The sequence below is a fragment of the Salvelinus sp. IW2-2015 genome, linkage group LG23 (assembly GCF_002910315.2).
Source record: "Salvelinus sp. IW2-2015 linkage group LG23, ASM291031v2, whole genome shotgun sequence".
Classification (NCBI taxonomy): domain Eukaryota; kingdom Metazoa; phylum Chordata; class Actinopteri; order Salmoniformes; family Salmonidae; genus Salvelinus; species Salvelinus sp. IW2-2015.
Genome location: NC_036863.1, coordinates 4,349,012 through 4,368,541, shown reverse-complemented (window position 1 = coordinate 4,368,541; position 19,530 = coordinate 4,349,012). Strand labels below are relative to the sequence as shown.

Below are 19,530 nucleotides of genomic sequence, written 5' to 3'. Positions count from 1 at the left end.
AAGCTTACAGATGTAAAAAAAAAATACAAAAATAAAAAATACTAAAAAAAAACTACAGCAAAAACTTAGACAAGCCGAAGTTTAGGCTATCTTGGATGGATGACTTGCCCTGTGCATTCTTGCAAGATACAAAAAAAAAACACTTTAGGCTACATTCACTCACTGACAGACCATCTGCTGGTATGACATTGGTTAAAACAAACTCTACAAGGATTGAAAAATCCTTAACTCACCACCAGATAAAACAATACCCTAAAAATGTCTGTCATAACTCAGCTGTAAAGGCACACTTGAGAAGCTCACACTTGGCCTCAAAACAGTTAGGCTAGCTGACGCCACTGAGCAAACTTAAACGGTGTACATATCACTAACAAACTGAAATGGTCCACGCACTAGAAATAGCAACCTCAGAGCATCCTGTCAGGCTGTATCACCGCCTGGTACAGCAACTGCWCCACCCACAACCGCAGGGCTCTCCAGAGGGTGCTGCGGTCTGCACAACGCATCCCCGGGGGCAAARTACCTGCCCTCCAGGACACCTACAACACCCAATGTCACAGGAAGGTAAAAAAGATCATCACGGACAATAACCACCCGAGCCACAGCCTGTTCACCCATCTTCCATTCAGAAGGCGATGWCAGTACAGGTGCATCAAAGCTGGGACAGAGATTTAAAAACAGCTTCTATCTCAAGGCCATCAGATTGTTAAACAGCCATCAAAAGCACAGAAAGCCAGCTGCCTACCTACAGACTTGAAATCATTGGCCACTTTAATAAATGGAACACTAGACACTTTAATAATGCCACTTAAAGAATGTTTACATATCTCGCATCACTTATCTCATATGTATATACTGTATTATACACCATCTATTGCATCTTAGCCGCTCTGTCACTGCTCATCCATATATTTTATATATTCTTATCCCATTCCTTTACTAGATTGTGTGTATTAGATTTTGTTGTGTTATTGTTAGATATTACCTGTTAGATCCTGCTGCACTGTCGGATGTAGAAGCATAAGCATTTCGCTAAKCTTGCAATAACATCTGCTAACCATGTGTATGTGACCAATCAAATTTGATTTGATTAAACAGGAAGTTGAGATGAATTCACACAGAAGCATAGCTATGAGCACATAAACAGACAACCCTATACTTACAGAATAATGAGATGGGACAGAAATTAAGTAGCTAGCCAAAGAGAAACAACAAAGTGTTAATGTAAACAATTACTTCATCTAAATACAACCACACTTTCCCAACACCCCCGTCTAAAATTACTGACAGTCTACAGGTGTTTGCTAATTAACATGAACTGTTCATAAACCACTTATTTACATTGAAACAAGAAAAACGATTAAAACTTACTGTACCAAGAATTATGCTTGCCACCAGAGGGCATGTCTCAGTGAAATGTGTAATTATGTAGCAACTATTAAAACTTGAGGCTGCCCTTCCCCCACCGTAACACTTAAAATGGCTTCCTAGACCCAGAAAGCCAACAGTCGTTGGAGAAAAATTAAGATATTTAGCTCCGTTTTGSATTTTTAATTAAATGGGACGTAAGTGAAGACACTGGGGTTCACATTAAAGAAAGTATAACTAAACACATGATTGTTGTTACAGCAGTGCTCATGTAAAGGGAAACCCCCCCKAAAAAATGTTTTAAAGAGTATAGTACAACATGACCACTAAACCAGAGATGCATGCAATGCCATCATGCATTGGTCTGGTTTGATATAAAAATCAGAMAAAAATACCTTCAAAAAAAAATGTATTCGTTTGTGTATCAACACCCAATGGGTCATTTAGTCAGAGGGTTCTCAAACTTTTTTTTKTTTTTTTTACAATGACAGAATCAAAGTATTGACTTTATTAGCTGTAAACATTACCAAAAAAATACTAATTTACTTCGGACACATTCCTGTCCAACTTGTTTGCTGTAATAAAACAAATGAATTTATTAAATCACATATTCAACGACTTCCAAACAAAAATGACCAGAGATTATCGCTGAATGTCTGACTCGCGGCTTCAGACAGTTGACAAAATACTCACTTACGAAACCGCTAGCCGTCGCAAGCTTCCATACAAACTTACATATCAACTAGTTAACTACAGTAACCACGAGTGTAAACTAAATATTTTCCCCTTCAAGTCAGAAAAATACTTGATTCTGTCAACATTTGAATAACATTGTCGACGGTACGGAAACTTACAATGGGACGTCACCACGGATTGGTAATTAGCTTGCTAGCATTGGCTAAAGACGTACAACGTAAACTAGAGATATCCTGTTGCTCGCTAATAGTAACTACCACTTGCTCGATATTACTGGCAACCTAGCCACCTTTCATATACACACAATAGCTAAATTGCAATGCAAATAAATTGTTACCATAACAGCTAACTAGTATATAACAGTAAACATTTTAACTAATGTTAGTTGTTTATTACCTCTTGTCTTCTTTTTAGGCCCAAACCATTATAGCTATTGGAAAGCCCTTTCTCTTTGTCTTTTCCACTTTCCAGTTAACGAAATGGACCCGACAAAAATGTAACAATAATAGTAAAAATACTCAAAACGTGTGAACAGGCTACATCCTCTATCAAGTATAGCTGTGAAAACAGCAAAAAATTAGTCGTCATTATTTTCTCTATTCATTTTTATAACAAAAGCTAGCAAGGTGCCTAACTAGGCAGCGATGAGTGGATGCATGAAGCCAGCYGCTGGGATGAATTCGGTTCCCTAAACTTGATCACGTGATCATGGCGTATTCTCAGGATTCGGATCATGACTACTATTTTAGAAAGTCATATTTTGTTATTGTGTTTTTAATAGATACATCAATGAATGAATGTATCAGACAATAAAATTGCTAAAAGGAAGTTATTCTGAATGCGTTCAACGAATTTATTCATTTGACTCAGGCGTCTTCTTCTTCTTCAAATGTCTATGGTCGGGTCGCAACCAACTGAAAGGTGTTGCATACACTGCTTCCTACTGTACTGGAGTATGATTGGTTAGTTGCCCTACCAACTAACCCTACACTCATTAAAAAAACTCACCACTATTCCACTACTTGGCCCTATCTGACGGGACAAAATCGTTCAAAACACCTGCAGTAAAATCTCGTACACCCAAGTACTTCTCTGCAGCTGCCACCACATCTATTTTCGGTGATTGACGTTCCATTTCTGCGGTACAGCTGATAACCATGGCTATGAAAATTCAGAAACAAACCTTCCTGAAGCACATGTTATTCCCATCACTCTCTTTTGGCCTCATGCCCTGTATCCGTCTTCCTCTCATTTTCACTGCCTCAGCATATGACACCTGTACTACTCTGATCCTGGCAAACTCAACCTGCGTTTCTCCCACCAGACAATTCTGACCATGGGTATCCATACAGTTAACACATTCTACATTTTCATTTGAGTAATTTAGCAGATGCTCTTATCAGAGCGACTTACGGGGGCAATTAGGGTTAAGTGACTTGCTCAAGGATACAGACAGATTTTTCACCTAGTCGGCTCGGGGATTCGACCAAGCGATCTCTCAGCTACTCGCCCAAACACTCTTAACCGCTAGGTTACCTGCCGCACACACAAATGTTTCCACCGATACTACACATCATGTGGTGTCAACCAACCTGACACCACATATGGATCAGCTAGATGGCAAGAATCCATTCTCCCCATAAATCTCACTCCCACTGGGCCAGAATCATCTTTATCATCATTGGGACGAGGTTCGACCTCGGGCATCTTCAGTGCACCTGCCACTACAATCTTCTTCGCAACAGCGCTTCCCTCTTGCATTATTGGCATATTCAACAGCGCTTAAGAAATATATTACCTTCAACAGTGTTATCTTGTGATCAAGCCATTAATGATTTGTGATTGGGTTATTATAGGGTTATTATTGGGTCCGATGTTCCTTTCCTTCTTACTCGCTGTCCATTTCCACATCTCCACACTTTTTCAGCTCATCCGCTGTAGTAGTAAACTGTTCGAATTGTTATTTTCTTACACTTTCCTCCGCCTCAAAAACCCTGCAAACATTCTAGTCGTAGGTCCCACACACCWCCACCATGCTTCAATAAGAGAAAACCATGTGACCTCAAACAGGTCATAGGCTTCATTATGTTTTGCAACTCGTGTTATGTTTTCTGACCTTTAGGCCCATTGGAGTGCCATCCCACCGATCAGGACTCAAACTCAGATCACAGATTAAAAGTACATTGACCCAGGGGTGGCCCGATCAGGACTAAGTCCAACACATTACTGCAGTTTCCCAACTTCAGTACTCAAATACCCCCAACAGCACATATTTGTGTTGTAGCCCCAGACAAGCACACCTCGTTCAACGTGTCAACTAATCATCAAGCCCTAAATGAGTTGAATCAGTTGTGCTGTTGGGGGTACTCGAGGACCGGAGTTGGGAAACACTGACTTATGGCACTGTAGCTATTTCATTTAGCTAAGATTGCTACAACATGATATTGCAGCAAATTTGGGGGTAACAAACTAGGACTTTAACTTGGGCCCAGGGACTATCATCCCAACACCTTAGCCGTTACACCAAGAGATCCATTCACTACCCTCTACACTACCTGGCCCTTCCTATGGGAAAACACACCCCCAGACTTCTCTATCATTAGCCCCACGCCCGGGCACACCTTCGATTGCCCTACAGTACTGCCATCCTTTACAAAAAAAACATTGCAGTCAGAGTGCAGTATAACTGCAGTATGCTGCAAATACTGCATCCTAAAATATTTTTTTACTAGTGGTTTTGCAGTGTAACTGTAGTTACAGTGCAGTATAACTGCAGTTATCCTGCAATTACCATATCCAAAAATACCAGTTGACTGCAGTTACTGCACTTTTACTGCAGCTTCAAAATGGCACTTTTTTTTTTGTAAGGGTAACACCAGTACATACAATTTACTACACTTTCCAAGGTACTCTAGTGCTATAAATGGTTGACTTTGTTCCATCTGATTGAGAGAAAAAACATGAAAAACACCAACAAGTGAAGACACTTGCAACTGTCCTTTTATTCAAAAATGATTAAAGGATGTGGCACTAGGTAACAAACAAATCAAAAGCACAACTAACAGGGGGACAGGGGGATTCATTGGCATGATCACAGTTTGGCTGTGCCAAACAGAGTCCATGCTAATTTCCTAAAATGGCAGTTTATCAACACAGTCAATAAKATTTTTCTGTTTATACTCATCTGGGGGTAAAACATGTTTTAATAATAACAATAATCAATAACTCGGTTCACACTACAACCAGATCCAAGTTGTACTGGGCTGGTTGTTTCGGGAATCGTACTGGGGAAAAACAACATGAAAAGAAAACGTCTGAGCCAGCACAGTACAGTACAGTTCGGGTTAGCATGATAGTGTGAAAAGGGTCAATGCATCTAATGCTGCAGGCCCTCCAAATTATGCATTACATATCTTTCAGTAGCTACATAACTGCACATTTGAAGTGTCACTCAAAAGCAATAGAAGTAAGGAAGTACAGCAGGTATGTAAAAAGCACATACATTTCTCATTTTAAATCTAGACGAATTATCAAACTTGTGATTTGAAACTAAGTTGAGATATGACCACACTTCTTCACTGACTGTACAAGGGAGAAATGCAGGAGAGAGAACACATTCTGGTCAATACAAAATTCCTCACTGTTTGTCAGGGTTGGGGAGTAAGACAAGGGGGGGGGGGGGTCTTTTTGGGTCTGTAAAATTCATTGTGTGAGAAATGGCGCTTTTATGTGCAACTATTGATTTAATAAGCATTATATCTAAGTAAACTTGGAGTCACGCAATGATATTTTGTGTGGTCCTCCCATTACGACATAGGAAAACATGCAGTTTACTAGGATACAGATGGGTTTTTTAAAGTTTTTTTTATGTGTGYTGAATTTCACAGGGTGGTGAAAGTGCAAGGTGATGAGCTTGATGCTCCTTTCAATACATTTCGAGGGTGTTATTCTGGTGACATGATGACCGATGTTTGGTTACCATTTGACAAATTAAAATAATCTCGCTCTTTTGTCCATAATAGTCTCGTCATATAGGCTACACCTGTACTCTATCGGCGAGCTCTTGGCTAGAGCCCACATTCGCTATATAACTCAATATTGTTTCTGACAAAACTATCAGACGAGTTGAAAATTCAACGGAAACCCATCTAACTTGTATTTTCTATTCGGTACATGGGAATTTAACTGCAAAATAAATTTATGTGCACTACGTCATCACACACAGGCTTTTATCCACAACAAGTCAATTTGATGGAAACATTTCTTCTGAGAAAATGCAGAGATTTTATTCATGCAGCTTTTTTAATATTGGTATCAAAATCTGTCGCCAATTGGATGGAAACCTAACTAATGACATTCAATTTAGCATTGAAAAAAATGCGCAAGTTAGAGTTTGTTCCACCTGAGCGAGTCTGTTCACAAGTCAGAGACCACTACCATGACACACGAAATGCATTTGATGGATCCTTTTTTTTTTTAAATGCCTCTTAAGGGGAAAGTAATACAAAAGTAACAAAAACTAATCAGATCACATTACTGATTACAATTGGACAGGTAACTAACTAGTAACTAACGGATTACATTTAGAAAATAACCTACCCAAACCTGCTGCTTGTTCATTACAATTTACACCGTATACTTCGTAAGACAACTCCTGAACAGCTAGAGGGTCAGAGTGGAGCTCAGGTTAATGTCATGGTGGAACACAATACATATAAATCTTTTTCATTTCTTCTTTTTCTTCTTGGGAGGACCTTGATCTGAATCACTTCCTTCTGATGAATCAGAGGCCGAGCTGCTTGAACTGCTAGAGGAAGAGGAGCTAGAGCTGTCAGAACTGTCACTACTGCTGTCACTGTCGTCCGACGAAGAGCTTGAGGAGTCACTACTGTCAGACGATGAGTCACTGGAAGAGCTGTCAGAGTCACTGCTGCTGCTACTACTACCACCACCACTTGCATCCTTTGACCTGAAAGCAAGTGGCACATTTACAAAACCATTATTACATAAGCAGAATAGTGAGTACATTACAGAAGGCATATTGCAGGCATAGCCTAGATCTCTACTGCATATAACAGAAAAGTGTGTCGAGTGGACTATGCTCTACCCATTTGAGATCTAAACTCAGCAAAAAAAGAAACGTCCTCTCACTGTCAACTGCGTTTATTTTCAGCAAAATTAACATGTGTAAATATTTGTATGAACATAACAAGATTCAACAACAGACAAACTGAACAAGTTCCACAGACATGTGACTAACTGAAATTGAATAATGTGTCCCTGAACAGGGGGGGGGGGGCGCAAAATTAACAGTCAGAATCTGGTGTGGCCACCAGCTACATTAAGTACTGCAGTTTTTTTTTACCTTTATTTAACTAGGCAAGTCAGTTAAGAACAAATTCTTATTTTCAATGARGGCCTAGGAACAGTGGGTTAACTGCCTTGTTCAGGGGCAGAACGACAGATTTTTACCTTGTCAGCTCAGGGATTCGATCTGGCAACCTTTCGGTTACAAGTCCATCGCTCTAACCACTAGGCTACCTGACACCCCGCAGTGAATCTCCTCCTCATGGACTGCACCAGATTTGCCAGTTCTTGCTGTGAGATGTTACCCCACTCTTCCACCAAGGCACCTGCAAGTTCCCAGACTTTTCTGGAGGGGGGAATGGTCCTAGCCCTCACCCTCCGATCCAACAGGTCCCAGACGTGCTCAATGGGATTGAGATCCGGGCTCTTCGCTGGCCATGGCAGAACACTGACATTCCTGTCTTGCAGGAAATCAAGCACAGAACGAGCAGTATGGCTGGTGGCATTGTCATGCTGGAGGGTCATGTCAAGATGAGCCTGCAGGAAGGGTACCACATGAGGGAGGAGGATGTCTTCCCTGTAACGCACAGCGTTGCAATTGCCTGCAATGACAACAAGCTCAGTCCGATGATGCTGTGACACACCGCCCCAGACCATGACGGACCCTCCACCTCCAAATTGATCCCGGTCCAGAGTACAGGCCTTGGTGTAACGCTCATTCCTTCGATGATAAACGCAAATCCGACCATCATCCCRGGTGAGACAAAACCACGACTCGTCAGTGAAGAGCACTTTTTGCCAGTCCTGTCTGGTCCAGCGACAGTGGGTTTGTGCCCATAGGCGGTGTTGTTGCCGGTGATGTCTGGTGAGGACCTTCCTTACAACAGGCCTACAAGCCCTCTCTCATCCTATTGCAGACAGTCTGAGCACTGATGGAAGGATTGTGCGTCCCTGGTGTAACTCGGGCAGTTGTTGTTGCCATCCTGTCCCTGACCCGCAAGTATGATGTTCAGATGTACCGATCCTGTGCAGGTGTTGTTGCACGTGGTCTGCCACTGCGAGGACGATCAGCTGTCCGTCCTGTCTCCCTGTAGCGCTGTCATAGGTGTCTCACAGTACGGACATTGACATTTATTGCCCTGGCCACATCTGCAGTCCTCATGCCTTCTTGCAGCTTGCCTAAGGCACGTTCACACAGATGAGCAAGGACCCTGGGCATCTTTCTTTTGGTGTTTTTCAGAGTCAGTAGAAAGGCCTCTTTAATGTCCTAATTTTCACAACTGTGACCTTAATTGCCTACCGTCTGTAAGCMGTTAGTGTCTTAACGACCGTTCCACAGGTGCATGTTCATTAATTGTTTGGTTCATTGAACAAGCATGGGAAACAGTGTTAAAACCCTTTACAATGAAGAGCTGTAAAGTTACTTGTATTTTTACAAATTATCTTTGAAAGACAGGGTCCTYAAAAAGGGACGTTTTCTTTTTTAGCTAAGTTTATCTGCAACAGTCATAAGGTTGGAAAAATTTTATGGGGTTTAGAGCTAAAAGGTGACTGACAGTTACCTTTTCTTCTTCGTTTTTTTCTCATTGGAGCTTTCCTTTCCTGGTCTGAATAGTGAATAGAGATTGAGTTAGTTACAACATTCCATGGCTGAAAAAATTCCAAAGATTATTCTAAACCAACCAGGGGAAAATAAAAGTGAAAAGAAACTTGGCAACACTTATGAATCATTGTACAGAGGAAATTACCTCCCAATGAATAGTAATACTGTATCTCCTCTAGATGGCAGTACTAGACAGTTATGAGGTTGGGTTACAGTACTTGCCTTGTAAATACTGTCAGACTAATTACTGCTGTAACCATACAGCAAACKATTTCTGTAAACTCAGGCTATTGCAGTACACTGTAGCCACAAAATACTGATTTGAAGTGTTCAAAATCATGACTATGCAGCCTATTCAAAAGTGACATCAAATGGTAGACACCAGYGTCACGTTCATTAGGGTAAATGTTTTTGCAATAGAAATTGAAAATTTATTTTTGGAAATGCTCAAGTAGTAGGCCTACCTCTCCGTTTCCAAAAAATGTCTCCCTAATAGACACGACCAAGGTGACTTTCCACAGTGTTAACATCTTCAGAACGCAAAAGTGATCTTCTATCAAGCTGACTTAATAGTAAGACAGCAGTCACCCAATACAAATACATACTTGTGGCTGACTTACCCTGTGGCATTGACCTGTTTATTTTGATTTTCTTTCAGTTTATTTTTCATTTCTGTTGTCCTTGATGGCCTGTGAAGGTATTTTCGTTTGCCAGTACACTCATATGTCCAGTGTCCAAACTCCAAACACTTCTGACACCGAACATGTTGTTTATTTGCCTCCCTGTTTGAAAAAGASAGACATGAGTAAGAGTTATTTATAACTGTAGGTAGACTTTAACATCGTGTACCCCCCACCCCCTCCCTATGTTAATGGAACCTAGCCCCTCACTACAATGGTAGCAATAGTTGGATAATCCCTGCTGTTTCTTGGGCCAAATCAGGATAAGTGGAGTCAGGACACTTTTTCAGAAGAATTGAGTAGCTTCCCTGACCGTATCTGAGTATCTAAAGCCTTTGTTAAGAGAGCTTGAGACCAATGTAGCACAGGTAGTTGCTGGCTCAAGCACTATGCCTGTTCCCCAGTCGCTAGTGTTGTACTTGAGTTTTTAGGAAAAGGCTATACGGGCACTCCTGACGTGCAAACCAGGGTTAGCCTCAGGATTTGAGAGTGAAATACTTACGCTCTTGTCTCTAACATGTAGGCGCAGCATTTTTACGAACAGTCCCATTACAAGTCAATGTTGAACTAACTAGATCTCAACTTATTTTTCACAGGGAAGCGTTATTGACCCGACCTTCAGTATGCTGGTCTGTATATATTTTTCCTCACACGCAACAAACAATATGGCCGAGCCTAACCGAACTACAGACCAAATGTTGTCCCAAGCAATCAGCATGTAAATATTGTATTCAACATACTGGTTTGTAGAGACTTACATCTTTCTAAGGCAGACTTCTTTCAAACTGAATATCCATGGGGTAACCATGGTAACAGTCTGATGTTTAGTCAAGGTCAGGTTCTGTTTTAGATTTTGGTTAGTTGTTTTGCAAGTCAGCAGTGTCCTTGTAGTCTCTCCCGAATAGTTTGTTAGCTAGCTAGTCTGATTAATCAGGCTGTAATAAACAAATGAACACCTGAGCTCAACTTCGAGGCACATAGCAGAGTCTGAATACTTATGTAAATAAGGTTTCTGTTTTATTTTTAATACATTTGCAGAAATTTCTAAAAACCTGTTTTCGCTTTGTCATTATGGGGTATGTAATGTGMGTAGATTGCAGAGGAAAATGTTATTTTTAATGCATTTTCGAATAAGGCTGTAACGTAACAACATGTGGAAAAAGTCAAAGGGTCTGAATACTTTCTGAATGCACTGTATGTGGTTTGGTGCACCGTATATGGTTTGGTACTGAAGTAAAGTTAGTTTTACATTGAATATTCAGTTCTCTCGCCAACTGCTATTGAACAAAACACGCCATAACAATTTTATATCCTAAATCAGGGGAGGATGGAGAATAGACATCTTTGTGTGAATTGTTTTATTTATTCAGATTTCAAATTGATTGTTCTCCATCAGAGAAAATAGTCAGGTGAACAATACTTTCCTGTGGATATTTTGTCTCAAACTTTTAATTACCTAGCAAGCAAGTTAGCTAGATAGTTAAGGCATCCGCATACTAACGTTAGCTACGTTCGGTTTGCTCCTAGCAGAACTTGGCTAGGCAAGTGAACGTCTGACTCGCATACTCCCTAAAGACCTTCGCTTGAAAAACGAGAAAAAAGCTTCAATATTACTGTGTCACTCTTGAGACGCAGTAGCCAGTATACACTTCCTCTAAATAGTATGAATTAATCTAAGATTTAAAAAATTACAGATTTCTTTAGTTATGGTTTTGCCGAGCAGTTCTTAGTCACACAATTTTACATCTAAGATGTTTGGTGCAGTATTTCTCAAGATAAAAAAGTTGCATAAAAATCCCTAATATTGACCAATTACTGACAAAGGGGTGTAGGTTTTGGCTACCAGCTTGGCTAAAGCACAAACCAGTAGGGTCCATCTGCTAACCAAGTATTACATTCCGCGCCCACTACATGTCGTCCTCACTGCTGTGTACCAGTGTTCTATTTTTTGTATTTAACCTTTAACTAAGCAAGTCAGTTAAGAACACATTCTTATTTACAATGATGTCTACCGGGGAACAGTGCCTTGTTCAGAGGCAGAATGACAGATTTTTAACTTGTCAGCTCGGGGATTCGATCCAGCAACATTTCGGTTACCGGCCCAACGCTCTAACCAACCTTACTGCGAGGGAAGTTGCTAACAGAACCGCGGGAAAGCAGTTCACGGCAGGTGGGGTCGAAGGACACTGTGTACCGGTGTCACCTAAACTAACTAACTAGCAGCCTCCTTCGGTGGGGTTTTGGGCAGTTGGCATCCAGCAATGGTGCATTTACCGCCACCTACCGTGCTGGAGTGTGGGCCAGAGACAGCGCTAGCAGCCTCAATGGTAGTGGGCGTGATATGTAGTGGACGTGATATGTAATAGCCGCAGTCTGCAGATAGACATTATTGACACAAACAGCCAATAGTGTGCAACTATAGCCCGCAATTTGGGGCATTCCTGCATACTGGCATTCATGAACACCCACCTCGAGCGTCCCATGGTTCCTTCGTGAAAATCCCCTAAAGCATCCCATTAGTTCCCACATGAACAATCCCCCTCGAGCATCCCATTGGTTCCTGCATGGACCCCCCCCCCCCACACACACTGCAGGAAAACTGTGCCCAACAGGTGGGGGGGGGCAAAGGACACTGTCTACCAACCATAGCAAAGCAGGCATTGTGACGTGGAACAGTAGCCTGGGAATAGAACGTTTGGAAGGCGAGTTGGTGCTCAATAAAACTAATAGGAGATGGCAGGGTGGAAAATGTGGCCTGTTTTCTCATGATTACTTCAAAACTACAGCAAGCAGCTGGGCCATATGGTACTATTATGAAACTGGGCTCCACAGCAGATGCAATTAACTAGTTTTTAATCAGAAAAAGCATTGTTAAACATTTCATGGGTCCTGCCTAACATTATTGTGCATTAACGCCACCTACTGTACTGGAGCACCCACACCTGTCCTAGCTTAAACATTTACCCAGATATATAGTAGGGGTTCCGAACGCCCCAAATTGCAGGCCGCAACTGCACCCTTCCACGAACAGCCAGAAAAAAAACCTTGCCGAAGACCAAAACGTCACAATTTAGTCATAAATACACGAACCTTTCGGATGGTAAACATACGGACGCTTTTACCCAGCTAACGTTAGCGCTAGCTAACTTATGTTTCGGCTATCCAACGTGCAGACAGTATGATATCTATGCTTGTTAGCCAAATAAACATATACTATTTATTAAATGTAACCATTTAATTTGTTAACGTTGTACATCATTATTGCCCACATCTCAAACAACGTTGTAGGTAACGTTACAGTAGCTAGCTAACTAGCCTTTAGTAAGAATACTATTGTTAGCTAGTTAGCCAAATATTCGCAACTCCACATTACTTATTGCTCTAAGTAAACACGGTGATCACTATATACGCTGAATCGAGTAAGTACACCAAAATTCTTAAGAATTTTAGTCATAAACAAACTTACGCTTGCCGACGGGCAATAATTCTGTGCATGGGTGTCGCCATGTTGCAATTTGGTTGAAATGTAGCTACTTCCGGGATGGCGAAACAAAAAGATGCCGATTGGGCGACATGAGGACACCGCCAACCAATCAAAAGCCTATGGTTGATGCCAGTGATGTGTAGAAACCCTGGGTGACTGCCAGGGGAGCTGTATCGAAGCCACCACGCAACCATCTTGGTAATCCACATTTGTAAAAAATATTTTGGAATCTATAGTTTGGAAGCTATAGAAATATATTAAATAATGTCTACATTCATTTTTGACACATTTATTTATTCTATTACAGACACCTTAATGCATACTTTTACTTTAAATTATGTGAGCTACACACACATATATATATAACTATTAGAGAGTACCCTTTGTTACTGTCCCCACTACAACAGAAAAAAATACTTAAATATATGTACTTTGTCRTTGAAACATTTAAGTGAATTACTGTAGAATTCCATTCATTCCTATGGAGAACTGCTCCTACTAGGGAGTGCCAATATGGCCCGACCGGTGGCTTCAAAGCCACTCAATGGCCAATAGACAGCATTAGCAATTCAGGGTTTATTATAATTATTTTACCAGGTAAGATTTTACCAGGTAAGTTGACTATGAACACATTCTCATTTTATAGCAACAACCTGAGCAATAGTTACAGGTGAGAGGAGAGGGGATGATTGAGCAAATTGGAAGCTGGGGATGATTATGTGGCCATGTTAACACCCCAACTCTTACAATAAGTGCCATGGGATCTTTAGTGACCACAGAGTCAGGACACCCAGTTAACATCCCACCCAAAAGATAGTCCCCTACACAGGGCAATGTCCTTGATCACTGCCCTGGAATAATGTTATTCTTAAACCAGAGGAAAGAGTGCCTCCTACTGGCCTTACATCACCACTTCCAGCAGCATTTGGTCTCCCATCCAGGACCATCGCTGCTAAGCTTCAGAGGCAATGCAAATAATCCGGGTAGCCAGTTGACTAGCTGATCAGCAGTCTTATGGCTTGGGGGTAGAAGCTGCCTTTTCAACCTATACTTGGTGCTCCGGTACTGCTTGCTGTGTGGTAACAGAGAGAACTATCTATGACTAGGGTGGCTGAAGTCTTTGGCAATTTTTAGGGCCTTCCTCTGTCACGGTCTGGTATAGATCCTGGATGGCAGGAAGCTTGGCCCCAGTGATGTACTGGGCCGTACGCACTACCCTCTGTAGCGCCTTGCGGTCAGATGCCGAGAAGTTGCCATACCAGGTGGTGATGCAACCAGTCAGGATGATCTCGATGGTGCAGCTGTAGAACTTTTGGAGGATCTGAGGACCCATGCCAAATCTTTTCAGTCTCCTCAAGGGGAATAGGCATTGTCGTGCCCTCTTCACGACTGTCTTGGTGTGTTTGGACCATGATAGTTCGTTGGTYACACCAAGGAACTTGAAGCTCTCAACCTGCTCCTCTACAGCCCCGTCGGTGAGAATGGGGGCATGCTCGGCCATTCTTTTCCTGTAGTCCACGATCATCTCTTTTGTCTTGATCACGTTGAGGGAGAGGTTGTTATCCTGGCACCACACTGRCAAGTCTCCGACCTCCTCCCTATAGGCTGTCTCACCTGCTCCCGATAGGCTGTCTCATCGTTGTCGGTGATCAGGCCTACCAATGTTGTGTCATCTGCAAACGTAATGATGGTGCTGGAGTCGTGCCTGGCCATGCAGTCATGGGTGAACAGGGAGTACAGTAGGGGACTGAGCACTTACCCCTGAGGGGCCCCCGTGTTGAGGATCAGCGTGGCAGATGTGTTGTTACCTACCCGTAACACCTGGGGGCGGCCCCTCAGGAAGTCCAGGATTCAGTTGCAGAGGGAGTTGTTTAGTCCCAGGGTCCTTAGCTTAGTGATGAGCTTTGAGGGTACTATGGTGTTGAARGCTGAGCTGTGGTCAATTAATAGCATTCTCACGTAGGTGRTCCTTTTGTCCAGGTAGGAAACGGCAGTGTGGAGTGCAATAGAGATTGCGTTATCTGTGGATCTGTTGAGGCGGTAGGCAAATTGGAGTGGGTCTAGGGTTTCTGGGATAATGGTGTTGTGAGCCAAGATCAGCCTTTCAAAGCACTTCATGGCTAAAGACGTGGCTACAGAGTGCTACGGGTCAGTAGTCATTTAGGCAGGTTAGCTTGGTAACCTTGGTGTTCTTGGGCACAGGAACCCTGGTGGTCTGCTTGAAACATGTTGGTATTACATATTCGGTTAAGGAGAGGTTGAAAATGTCAGTGAAGAAACTTCACTGACATTTGGTCAACGCATGCTCAGAGTACACATCCTGGTAATCCGTCTGACCCTGCGGCCTGTTGAATGTTTACCTGTTTAAAGGTCTTCCTCACATCGGCTACGGAGTGTGATCACACAGTCGTCTGGAACTGTCACGTTCTGACCTTAGTTCCTTTTTCATGTCTTTGTGTTASGTTGGTCAGGGCGTGAGTTGGGGTGGGTAGTCTATGTTCTTTTTTCTATGTTGTTATATTTCTYTGTTTGGCCTGGTATGGTTCTCAATCAGAGGCAGCTGTCGATCGTTGTCTCTGATTGAGAATCATACTTAGGTAGCCTGTTTCCCCCATTTTGGTTGTAGGTGTTTATTTTCTGTGTAGTGTCTGTTCACCTTGCAGAACTGTTTCGTTTTCTCCTCGTTGTTATTTTGTGTAGTGTTCAGTTTTTCAATTAAATTATGACCAACACTTACCACGCTGCATTTTGGTCCTCTTCTCCTTCACCAGACGAGAATCGTTACAGGAACAGCATGCTTCATGCATGCTTCAGTGTTGCTTGCCTCGAAGCGTGCTTAGAAGTTATTTAGCTCACCTGGTAGGCTGGTGTCACTGGGAAGCTCGCATCTGTGCTTCCTTTTGTAGTCCGTAATAGTTTGCATGCCCTGCCACATCCAATGAGCGTCGGAGCCGGTGTAGTAGGTGTCAATCTTAGTCTGTATAGACGCTTTGCATGTTTGATGGTTCGTCGGAGGGCATAGCACGATTTCTTATCAGCATCCGGGTTAGTGTCCTGCTCCTTGAAAGCAGATGTTGCCTGTAATCCATGGCTTCTGGTTGGGGTATGTACGTACGTTACTTCATCAATGCACTTATTGATGAATCCAGTGACTGATGTGGTGTACTCCTTAATGCCATCGGAAGAATCCTGYAACATATTCCAGTCTTTGCTAGCAAAACAGTCCTGTAGCTTAGCATCAGCATCATCTGACCACTTCCGTATTGAGCGAGTCACTAACTTCCTGCTTTAGTTTTTGCTTGTAAGCCGGAATCAGGAGGTCAGATTTGCCAAATGGAGGGCAGTAGCGCGTGGGAGAGGGAGTCGAACAGAAAGCGGGTGCGGGTGGGAGCGGGATGAAGAAATCGGTCTGCTCAGACCTCTACTGTGAACCATGACAGTGAAGCCTGCAATGCTAGAGAATTTTATTACTGACTGTGTCAGTGTGAAAAATAGGGAATTAGCTAGGGAAACTGACAGATCAATAAAGTTACATTGCCATACTGACTAATACAACTCACATTGCTATGAAAAAACATCAGAATATCAATCTTCAATCATTTGGCCAATGGTTTCATCGTTTGATTCAGGTCTAGTTTGATTGAGGCAAAAATACTAGCTAATGTAAGCCAACTTTTGGCCAGCTCTCTCTAACGGTACATCAACTGGCGAAAGCTTGCCAAGGTTATATACTTCTGAAACGGGACAAAACAAAGGCTACAAAACATTTCCATACAAACAACTGCTGTTAGATAGCAATATGAGCTGGCTATTATCGCTATCTGACAGATAACTAGAGGCTAGAGCTGACCTGGCTGTGGTAGCTACTCACAAGCACAGCTTATTCTTCACCTCAGTCGAGAGGGGATGAAACATTAGCTAATGTTACATGTCAGTTACAATACTATCTCAGCACTGCAAATAAACACTAGTTGAATTTGTTTTCTGTTAAGTTAAACAGCAGTTACCTTGCCAGCTACATCAGTCAACTAAAGAGTAGCCAGTTTCTGTTCTGCTGCCTGTTACAACTCGGTGAAAGAGCGCAACACGGACACACTGAACCATGCTCAACTCTCCCATGCTGGTCCAGCCAGCCTTCCAGAAGCTTCGCCTTCACACAGCCTGTCAGCCCGCTCTGTGGTGTCTGCTTGGTCCTAAATCCAGTATGGTAAACACTCCAAACAGTCTACCCGACCGCTCGGAGGTATTCACACGGAATCCTAGTCCTTTAGCCTGTATCTTTGGTACTAACGTTAGCAATGCTAGCTAGCTAAGTAGCTAAACCTGCGGCATCTAAAATAGTGTTTTCAACGATAACAGACAAACACACCTTCAGTGACTGTACAACCAACAACACTGGAGGCCTATTGGAACTAATAAAACGTTTACAGTGTTCGAGAGGATCAAAACCATAATGCATCATGGGCAAATTGTGAATGGCTGACTGATCTAGAATAATAATGAATAGTTATTTATGATGCAGGTTTCTCAGTCGCCTGCAATGTTGAACAAGACCATAGGCTATTTGGAAAGCGCAAACCTGAGTGCAATTTCGGTTGGTAATGGTGGGAGTGGTTTTGCCGAATGGAATCATGGGAGTTTGAGCCTTGAACAACAGAAAAATATTGGAGTAAACTGACTATAAATATCAAGCTGTAGGTTTTTGAGCGTCGATTTAAAATATTTACAGATGTTATTAGACGCAGACAACCAGAGCAACACAGCAGGGAATTCCAATATGAGCAGAAAACTAAAGACAGGTTATATACTGTAGGTAGCTGAAAATGACTGTCCATAATTGATCCTTGATATTGGGGATCCGTGGGACGGCCCAGCTCTGACGTTACCCCATTGAAGTTGACATTTAAAATGTTTAAGGTAAGGGTAAAGGTTAGAGTTAGGTAAGAGTTAAGGTAAGCAACAGGTAAGAGACTCACAGGCGGTTGGTGGCACCTTAATTGGGGAGGACGGGCTCGTGGTAAAGGCTGGAATGGTATCAAATACATCAAACACAAGGTTTCCATGTGTTTGATGCCATTCCATTCACTCTGTTCCCGGCTATTATTATGAGCCGCCCTCCCCTCATCAGCCTCCTGCAGGGGGTGAGGGTTTAGGGACATCCCAAGGATTCTGGATAGCACTAACCGTCCATCATAATTTGTAGAAGGCCAGCATCCCGGGGGTTGCCTCTTCACTGTTGACGTTGAGACTGGTGTTTTGCGGGTACTATTTAATGAAGCTGCCAGTTGAGGACTTGTGAGGCGTCTGTTTCTCAAACTAGACACTCTAATGTACTTGTTCTCTTGCTCAGTTGTGCACCGGGTCCTCCCGCTCCTCTTTCTATTCTGGTTAGAGCCAGTTTGCACTGTTCTGTGAAGGGAGTAGTACACAGCGCTGTTTGAGATCTTCAGTTTCTTGGCAATTTTTCGCATTGAATAGCCTGCATTTCTCAGAACAAGAATAGACTGATGAGTTTTTAGAAGAAAGTTCTTTGTTTCTGGCCATTTTGAGCCTGTAATTGAACCCACAAATGCTGATGCTCCAGACACTCAACTAGTCTAAAGAAGGCCAGTTTTATTGCTTCTTTAATCAGAACAGTTTTCAGCTGCGCTAACGTAATTGCAAACGGGTTTTCTAATGATCAATTAGCCTTTTAAAATTATAAACTAGGATTAGCTAACACAACGTACCATTGGAACACAGGAGTGATGGTTGCTGATAATGGGCCTCTATATGCCTATGTAGATATTCCATTAAAGAATCTGCCGTTTCCAGCTACAATAGTCATTTACAACATTAACAATGCATACACTGTATTTCTGATCAATTTTATGTTATTTTAATGGACAACAAAATGTGCTTTTCTTTCAAAAACAAGGACATTTCTAAGTGACCCCAAACGTTTGAATGGCAGTGTGTGTATATATATTGTAATGACCTGACTAGATCATAAAGGAACAATTGTCCAGACAGAGGTTTGAGTTTACGAATTGACGGTTTATTAAACCAACTTTACACAGGCTACTGTTTGGCCGTAACCCACGCCAAATAAGTGAAAGATAACCACAAGCCAACCGTGACCTTCTCTTGTGAAGGCCAGACATAAGAGAGAGAACAAAGGCTAAACCTGGTCTTAACTTCCAATGCTTCATCCCCCTGCCCAACCCCCCTCCACGCCACTCCGCCAACCGCCAGGATGCCCGGCATCAGAACATTCCAGGCATTCCCGTGATTGGCAGATAGCAGGTTGATTGGCATGTCGGACCCCGCGAAAACTGGGTACTAGTAAGTACAACACAACCACCTACTAGCCTAACACATAACACACAGCTGTCTGTGCGGGTCGCTACAAT

General features: G+C 42.4%; 2 protein-coding genes across 3 annotated transcripts in view; both read right to left on the bottom strand.

The window, feature by feature from the left end:
• The window catches only part of LOC111950209 (AF4/FMR2 family member 4), a 28,678-nt gene extending 25,783 nt beyond the window's left edge, over nucleotides 1-2,895 (bottom strand). Inside the window, exon 1 of one of the 2 annotated variants that reach the window (XM_023967616.2) lies at nucleotides 2,461-2,895. The gene's annotated coding sequence lies outside the window, so the exon portion shown is untranslated. The remainder of the gene's footprint in view (nucleotides 1-2,460) is intronic. The other variant, XM_070434312.1, reaches the window with a different exon arrangement.
• A 3,803-nt stretch (nucleotides 2,896-6,698) lies between these two features.
• Nucleotides 6,699-13,228, bottom strand: zcchc10 (zinc finger, CCHC domain containing 10). Its single transcript, XM_023968731.3, has 4 exons — nucleotides 13,121-13,228; nucleotides 9,595-9,756; nucleotides 8,934-8,978; nucleotides 6,699-7,033 (listed from the first exon to the last, which is right to left on the bottom strand). The coding sequence occupies exons 1-4, from the start codon at nucleotides 13,159-13,161 to the stop codon at nucleotides 6,790-6,792; spliced, it is 492 nt and encodes a 163-aa protein (XP_023824499.1). The 5' UTR covers nucleotides 13,162-13,228; the 3' UTR covers nucleotides 6,699-6,789.
• Between the last annotated feature and the right edge of the window lie 6,302 nt (nucleotides 13,229-19,530).